Source organism: Mustela nivalis, assembly GCF_964662115.1.
Source record: "Mustela nivalis genome assembly, chromosome: 1".
In the NCBI taxonomy this organism is placed as follows: Eukaryota; Metazoa; Chordata; class Mammalia; order Carnivora; family Mustelidae; genus Mustela; species Mustela nivalis.
The window spans coordinates 149,990,795-150,000,031 of NC_139020.1; the positions used below are offsets into that span (position 1 = coordinate 149,990,795).

A 9,237-nucleotide genomic window follows, 5' to 3' on the forward strand; every position below is an offset into this window, starting at 1 on the left:
TCCTCAACAAAATATTTGCAAACTAAATTAAAAAATACATCAGAAGAATCATACACCACAATCAAGTAGGATTTATTCTAGAGATGCAAGGATGGTTCTATATCTGGAAATCAATATGAAACAGCACATTAACAAAACAAAGCATAAAAATCATATGATCATCTCCATACAGGAAGAGCATGTGACAAAATTCAACATCAACTCATGAGAAAAACTCTCAACAAAGTTTAGAGGCAACATAAATGTAACAAAGATCATATATGACACACCCAGAGCTAAACATCTTAATAGTGAAAAGCTGAAACCTTTTCCTCTAAGATCAGAAACAAGAAAAGAATGTCTATTCTCAACACTTTTATCCAAAATAGTACTGGAAGTCCTAGCCACAGCACTCAGACAAGAAAAAGAAATAAGAAACATCCAAACTGGAAAGGAAGAAGTACAACTGTCACTATTTGTAGATGACATTATACTATATATAGAAAATCCTAAAACTCCACCAAAACACTATTAGAGTAAATTAATTTGGTAAAGTTTCAATTCAGTAAAGGATCCAAAATCAATAGAGGAATCAGCTACATTTATGTACATTAATAACAAACTAACAAAAGGAAGTTAAGAAAACAATCCCATTTATGATTACATCAAAAATAATAAGATACCTAGGAATAAATTTACCAAGGAGGTTAAAGACCTGTATTCTGAAAACTGTAAGACAGCAGTGAAAGAAATTGAAGATGACAAAAATAAACGGAAAAATATACCATGCTTCATGGACTGGAAGAATTACTATTCTTAAAATGTCCACATTACCCAAAGCAATCTACAGATTCAGTGCCATACCTATCAAAATACCAATAGTACTTTTCACAGAGCTAGAGCAAAGAATCCCAAAATTAATGTGGAACCACTAAAGCCTCCAAAGAGCCAAAGTAATCTTGAGAAAGAAGAACAAAGTTGTAGGTATTATAATCCCAGATTTCAAACTACACTACAAAGATAGCATAATCAAAACAGCATGATATTGGCATAAAAACAAACACATAGATCAACAGGATAGACTAGAGAGCCTAGAAACAAACTCATGCATACCTGATCAATTAATCTATGACAAACAGAGAATATACAGCGGTGACAGAACAGTCTCTTCAATAAGTGGTGTTGCTAAAACTGGACAGCCACATGCAAAAGAATGAATCTGGACCACTATCTTACACCTTTCACAAAAACTAAAAATGAATTAAAGACTTGAAAGTAAGATCTGAAACCGTAAGTAAGATCTGAAACCGTAACACTCCTACAAGAAAACACAGGCAGTTAGCTCCTTGATGATAGCTTGGAGACAGTTTGTTGGGTTTGATACCAAAAACAAAGGCAACAAATGCAAAAGTAAACAGTGGAACTGTATCAAACTATTAAAAAAAAAAACTGCTGCACACCAAAGGACACCATCACAAAAATGAACCTACTGTATAGGAGAAAATATTTGCGAAATCTTTTATCTTGTAAGTGGTTAAGGGCTAAAATATACAATGAACTCATACAACACTGTAGCAAAAAAAAAAATCTAATTTAAAAAATGGGCAGATCTAAACAAACATTCTTCCAAAGAAGACACACAGATGGCCAACTTGTACAAAGGGAATCAACATCATTAATCATTAGGGAATACAAATTAAAACCACAATGAGATCACCTCACCTGTCACAATGGCTATTATTAAAAAGACAAGGAGTAACAAATGTTGGCAAGGATGTGGAGAAAAGGGAATCTCGCACACTGTTTGGTGGGAATGTAAACTGGTACAGCCACTGTAGAAAACAATCTGGAGGTTCCTCAAAAAGTTCAAAATAGAACCACCCTATGATCCAGGTATTACTTCTGGGTATTTATCTGAAGAAAATTAAACAACCTGAAAAGATATCTGTACCCCCATGTTCACTGCAGCATTATTTACAATAGCAAAGATATGGAAAAACCTAAGTGACAATTGATGGATGAATGGATAAAGAAAATGTGGTGTATATATATGTATTATACAATATAATAAGTACCATTATGCAATATAATACAAATATTATTCAGCCATAAAAAGGAGGAAATCTTGCCATTTGCAACAACATGGATCTGGAGGGTATAAATCCTATTTATGCTAAGTGAAATAAGTCACATAGAGAAAAACAAATATCCTATGATCTCATATATATGTGGAATTTAAATAAAACACACACATCTGATAGATATAGAGAACAGATTGTTTCCTAGGGGTGGGAAGGGGGCAAAGTGAATGAAAGGGGTCAAAAGGTTCAAAACTCCCTCTCCCACTCCTCCTGCCTGTGTTCCCTCTCTCACTGTATCTCTCTCTGTCAAATAAATAAATAAATATTAAAAAAATAAAAATAAAAATAAAATAAAAAAAAATTTAAAAAAAGAAAATAAATAAGTCACAGGGATGTAAGTACGGCATGATGACTATAGTAATACTGTACAGCATATATTTGAAAGTTGCTAAGAGAGTAGATCTTAAAAGTTCTCTTCAAAAGAAAAAAAAAATTTTCAAGATTAACTTATTTGTGAGAGAGGGAGAGAGAGAACACAAGCAGGGGGAGAAGCAGGCAGAGGGAGAAGACGACTCCCTGCCCAGCAAGGAGCCCGATGTGGGACTTGATCCCAGGACCCTGGGATCATGACCCGAGCTGAACGCAGATGTTCAACAGACTGAGCCACCCAGGTGTCCCAAGATAAAAAAAAATTTATAACTTATATGGAAATGGATATTAACTGTGCCTACTGTGGTAATCATTTCTCAGTATATACAAATACTGAATTACTATGTTATACATCTGAAACTAACATTGTTTTATGCAATGATACTTGAATTTAAAAAACCCAGTACTTTACCTCCACAAAGGGCAGCTCCTTCTTTAGGTTAAGGTAGAGATGAGGAGGTAAAGGGAACTAAATCCTTTTAATCTATAGTTGAGCTGGGTTTGAGATTTTTTAAAATATTTATTAGATTCAGTTTAAGAATGGCTTAAAAACATTTTAGGGTGAGATGAGAACCTTCAGGAGAAGTCAGGATCTGAGCAGTGGTGAAACTTCACACATCTCTGAGCTGTACAACTTAGCTGTTTGCTTTTGAACTCAAGAGATTTTTTCCCTATTTTACATTCTTGCTGCCAGCTGGGGAGCTGTCTTTGCTCTGCACTAAGCACCCTTCACTGTGCTCTAAGATCTGTCTGTCTCTCTCTACCCTGTGCTCTGACTCCACCTTTTGAGAGGTGTTGCCTTGTTCTCAGTGAAAACCTGGATAGTCACAGAGGGCTACTTGTCAGCTCTCCTGCCGTGCCCCAGCTTGTGGTAACCCTACTTTATACTTGGTAAAAGTCCCTAGTGCCTCAGAGAGATTTGTATTAACTCTCCAGCCCTCCCTCTATTCTTTAACAGAGTCCACCCACCTCAGGATCATTCTTAGCTCTCTTTCCCTGACCCCAGCCTCCAGCATACTATATTCTTAAACTCAGTGAAGGCCCCTGGGAAAGGGGTGGCAGGTGGGTGAAGCCTTACTCGGTGGCTGGGGCTCTTCAAAATTCCAAATTGTCACTCCAGCCCAAACACAGTCAGTGAAGGTTTGGCTGGTTTCTCTTCACTGGTCTGTAGAAGATTCTTCTTCCTCCTGCTATCCCACCATAAATGGAAGTATCTATGTGTCTCCTTTTTTCCTGGGAAGGCTCATTATGTTCTGGATTTTAATTTATTTAGATGTCTTTGTGTCCTCAGTTCTCTGGTGATTTTTTAGAGAACTACCATTTCCTAGCTTCTTCACCTTTCTCATTATTACAGTGGAAACAACGTCTAATTTTTGCAACTTGCGACATCCTCATAGAAAGTAGCAGTCTTTCTTACCCCTTTCGATGACAGAAAACAGACCTGGAGCAGATAAATAACTTGCAAAAGGTTTAAAACTTAAAGAAACAACTGTAATTTAAACTTATATTTCCTGACTCCAAGTCTAGAAGTTCTTTGCATGCACAAAGGAGTTCTTTATACTGCACAACAGGTAGTAAAAAGGCGATTTGTCTGAGTCATTTACCCTTTCAGTATTTCTAGTTTGTAAACTGAAGGGACTGTGCTAGAGAAACTCAAAAGTCTCCTTCAAATCTAGTACTTCAAGATACAATTAAGTCCGTGTTTTTAAAATATATACCATCACAGTTTCTGAAAGACTAATTGTCTTTAGATTTTACATGTCTAATGAGCGTCACAAATTCATCAAGTCCCAAACTAACTCCTGTTTTCTTTATACATACCCTAAATTTACTCCTCCTCTGGTCTTCATCTTAGTAGATGACAACTCCTTCCTATCCCTCAGAATAAAGTCATGGAAATCATCCTTGACTTTCTTCTCTATTTCACAACAAATCCATCAACTAATCCTATGGATTACTGTAATAATGTCTATCTAGTGTCCTCTGTTTTTGTCCTTCCTCCCCCTCACTCATACCCCAAATGTATTTTCCACAGAGCAGAGAGAATGGTCCTTTTAAAAGTTGTATTATGTCATTCTTCTTAAACCCTGCCAATTGCTTCCCCCTTCCCACAAATGGAAAAGAAAAAGTTCTTCAAATGGCTTATAAATCCTATGTGATTTGGCCTAACTACTTTGATCTTACCTCCTACCATGTACCCCTGTCTTACAACACTCCAGGCATACTGATTTCCTTGCAGTTCCTCCAACACATCTGGGATGATCTCTCCTCAGGACCTTTGCATTTGGTTCCTCTCATAAAATGGCCTATCTCCAGGCATTCCCATGAGATAGACTCTGCTCAAATGTCATCTTAACAGAGAGGCCTTCCATTACACTCTATATAAAAAGCAACTCCTCCTTCCTCTCATCCATTCTCTCATCCTACCCTAAAACTTCCTTTCTCTCTCACTCAGCTTTAGTTTTCTTCAAAGCACTTTCACAACCGTATCTGTATGTTTATTACGTCTTCCTGCCACCCCAACGTAAGCTCCATGAGGGCAGAGCCTTGCCTATCTCATTGTTGGATAACCACTGCCTACAACAGTGACTGGTACCCAGTAGCCCACAATAAACATTTGCTGGATAGAAAACCACAGAACAGAAAATTTTAATGGAAAGACAATTATAGGAGCAGCACTGAGAACTCAAAAAGCTGGGTTTGAACCTCAATTCTGACTCCGCAAAAATTTTCCCAACAACTGCCCTCTTCTTTCTCACACCCCTCTCATAGCTATCCCCGTGCTGAAGGTGGTAGTAGTAGAGGTAGAGGTTAGAGGTGAGACACAAAATGTGGCAGGGAAGGCAAAAGTAAAAGTGTAGCCCAACCCACGGCTGGCCATATTTGAGCTTTGGTTGTCTGCCCTCTTAAGGCAGGGGAAGGAGGGCAGCCAAGTAAATCCCACAGGATGTCATTAAACAACATCGTAATAGAGAGTCTGTTGGGGTGCCTGGTGGCTGAGTCGTTAAAGCATCTGCCTTTGGCTCAGGTCATGATCCCAGGGTCCTGAGATCAAGTGGCAAGCCTGTTTCTCCCTCTCCCACTGCCACTGCTTGTGTTCTCTCTCTCACTCTGTCTCTCTCTGTCAAATAAGTAAATAATCTTAAAAAAAGAGAGAGAGTTTGTCATAAAATGAAAAAGAGCTTGCTGGCTCAGCCAATTAAACACCGAAGACTCTTAATCTTGGCAAAGTACAGTTATGCTACACACTGGGAACAATCTTTAGTTTGGAAAGAAGCCAAAGTATAATGGTTAAGATGCCAGACTTTAGAGACATACTGGTTGACTTCAAATCCAGGCTCTGCCACTCACTATATGGCCTTGGACAAATTATCTCATCAATCTGGGTCTGTTAAATGGGTTTAATAATGCTAATCTCAGAGGGATGTGGAATAATGCCAATCTCAGAGGGATGTGGAAGGATTAAATGAGATAAATGTGAAGTGATCAGCCTAAAACTGGACAATGTCAAAGGGCTCTATAAAAAAGTTATTGTTACAGTTCTAAAAATTATGCTTCATCCCCAGCGCAGTGCAGACCAAAGGGAGACCAATATTAGTAATAGAAGGAAAATGTATTCTTTTTATGATCTTTTGACATAGATCTCATTCTATTAGCTCTCTTAACTATACCATGTGACAAGAGACCAAACTGTCCATATACCTTGGTATATTTTATTGCAAAGCTCCCCCTGCCTTGTACTTCCCAACACCTCTGAGAAGTCCTAACCACAGATAAACACAGAAAGAGAAGTACAGAAATAGCTAGAAAGTCCAAGTGAGCAAGTTAAAATAGGAAGAGCAATGATACAATGTTATACTTCCGAGAAAAAAAAAATCTGCCTTATAAGCTAAAGTATTAGGCAACAGCAAAAATATGACAAAAGGTATCCCAATGTATATTCTGATCCATATGAATCAAATTGGTGTCTTCTGGAAACCATTTTAGAATATACAACTGAAATATATGTTAAAATTACTATCAGGAAAAATCTCAGAATTTTATTTTTTAAAATATATTCATCCTCCAACTCTAAATGGCTTTATGCAAAACACTGGTCTTTGTGATTCACAAAAAGTATGTGTCAATTCCTGAAAGCAAGGCGAAATGATAGGAGAAACTTTCAATGTTATTACAGCCATGAGTATGAACCCCAATTCAACAATCTGTCTTTATTAATTGCTCTTCATTTCATCTTTGTGAAAAAGGGGAGGGAAAAGTAAGAGGAAAGAAGACTAGGCATGACTACCCTGCTCTGTAGCATCTAGCTTAGGGCCAGGAATAACAAAATACAAGTGTTTGTTAAGTGCTCAAAAATATTAAAATCCAAATAGGAAAACAAATTTCCTAACATATACCTGTCATATATATTGGGGGAACATAACACTGATGCACTATATATTATAGTATAATCTAGTGTTTACATAAGCAGGTTCTGAAACAATCTGCCTGGATTTGAAATCTCCCTTAATTTATCAGCTGGATGACTTGGGCAAGTTACTCTTCTGCACCTCGATTTCCTCATCTCTAAAATGGGGAAATGGCATCTTCTTCATAGGGTTGTTGTGATGGTTAAATAAGAAACATGAGGTGCTTAGAAAAATATCTCACTTAGAATGTACATAATAAATGCCAGCTGTCATTAAAGAACAGAAATTAGTGGCTTAATTGAGGAAATTTTCATTGAGAGATAGTTAAGCAGAGTTCCAAATTTATGTGCAAAGTTATTCATATCAACCGCTAAAGTTGTATGCTTAGATTCAAGCATTCAATGAACAGTGATGTTATGATCTTGAATATAGTTCTGGGGATTACATAGGCAGCTTCCTCATTCCCCATCCTATACAACCAATCATTCCCTGCTCTTGTTGGGGCCCAGGCATCAGTTCATCATAAAATCAAATCCCTTCCATGAATGAAATTCTTAATGCTTAAAAACAGACAAAAAGCAAAAAAAATTTGTAAGTTTAGCAAACCAACCACTAGTACACAAGTATAGTAGAATGCTTTTAAAGTAAGTAAAACTCTAAAATGCACAATTGCGAATCAAGGTGGACTGTGGGTCAGGATGGAAGGAGAGAAGAAAAGAAAAATGGGCAACAGGAGGAATAGAAGACTTCAGAGACCTGTGAAAATTTAATTCCAGAATATTCTTCCTTTCTCTTTGCTATAATTGTAAGAGCTTTTCTCACATATAACATATAACATTTTGCAATATTTACAACACTCAGATTTTTGTAAATTCATTTTCCAAAACTCTTGTGAGGCTCCATTAATTTGTCACTTAAAAGCAATTCAGAATTAAAAAGAAACATACTCAAAATAAAGACCACATTTCTGTTATTTGCGGGTAATTTTCCCCCCACTATCAAAAGGCCACACATCTGGCAGTTGTTTTTTCAGAGCCAATGATAGATACAGACCAGCCACCTTCTCTTCCCAATCATGCCTCCCCCTAGTTACAGAAAAAAGAAAAGAAAAGAAAAGTCTGCCAGGGTTCCAAATGGTAGGTTTTCTCTCCAGGCCAAATGACACGTGGGGAGACCCCCCACCTTCTCAGCTTATTAGCACTTTACTGTAATAAAGAGCAAATCTACACTAGTGATTGTTTAAAAAAACTGTTTCTTAAAGCCAGGCATTTCTTTATAATCCGCCCCAAGCCCCTCTCAAATATTCTATATCAAAGGTGTATCCCCAACGGAGTCCAGCTCCTCTCTTCTTTTACACCCTTTGGAGGCCTCCTGAGAAATCACACCTTTGGTCAGCAATTCCATGAATCCTGTCTAGTCAAGCCAACACCTCAGCTGAGTCTTCAAGTCAAGTGTTAAAAACGAGCTTAATGGGGGCCAGGTGGTATGCCCACTCGCTCTCAAGTTTTTTAAAAAAGTAGTGATTTAAGACGTTTACAAATATACTAATTACTAATTAAATCCCTTAAGGGGCTGTGCACGAGGAAAACCTCCAGTTTAATACCCCCATTTTTTTGGAAAGGAGGAGGAAAAATCCAAAATTACATATTTAAATTCCTCCACACGCTAAAAATCCTGTCAATGATGAATTTTAAAGAAATCTCTACTATGTATTGTATTATTTATATATAATTGCGTACAAAAAAGACGGGTAGCACAGAGACTGCAAAATATACAAATATATAAAATAATACAAATATACGGTACATAGATCCCTTCTCCAAAAAAAAAAAAAAAAAAAAAAAAAACCACACCCTCTCTGGGTGGCTTCCCAGGCTCGCCGGGACCAAAAAGCGTCACGCTGTCCGGCGGCCCACAGGGGTCCCAGCGGAGGCCCAGATCTTCAACGCAGAGAAGGCTGCGTCGCTGGCGCCCCGGGGCAGGCGGGCGCTCCGGGTCCCCCGGGGCTTCCCCTCCCCCGGGCCCGCCCAGTCCTGTCCTGCCCTGCCCCGCAGTCCCGCAGGCCGCAGCCCGGCCCCTCCGCGACCCCGGCGCAGCCCGCGGGAACCGAGCAGGGGCCGCGCGGGGGTTCGGCCCGGGCGGGGAAGGGCGGGGCGGCCCAACCCAATGGGGCCCCAGACTCACCATGGCCGAAGAGCAGCGAGCGCGCCCACAGCCCGAAGTCACAAGGCGCAGGCAACGCCCGTTGTCCTGGTGACGCCAGCTGGGCGCCCCGCCCCGTTCCCAAGGTGGGCTCGGAGACGGCCATTGGCGGCTGTCGAGCACGTGACGTGCAGGGC

General features: G+C 39.2%; 1 protein-coding gene across 7 annotated transcripts in view; it reads right to left on the reverse strand.

Annotated features, from left to right (window-relative positions):
• The window catches only part of FBXL2 (F-box and leucine rich repeat protein 2), a 144,514-nt gene extending 135,327 nt beyond the window's left edge, over nt 1-9,187 (reverse strand). For 4 of the 7 annotated variants that reach the window (XM_082726123.1, XM_082726122.1, XM_082726124.1 and 1 more), the window contains exon 1: nt 9,083-9,187. In XM_082726123.1, the coding sequence (XP_082582249.1) occupies nt 9,083-9,085 (3 nt within the window). In that variant the 5' untranslated portion in view covers nt 9,086-9,187. The remainder of the gene's footprint in view (nt 1-9,082) is intronic. The other 3 variants (XM_082726128.1, XM_082726127.1, XM_082726126.1) reach the window with 3 other exon arrangements.
• Nucleotides 9,188-9,237: the final 50 nt, after the last annotated feature.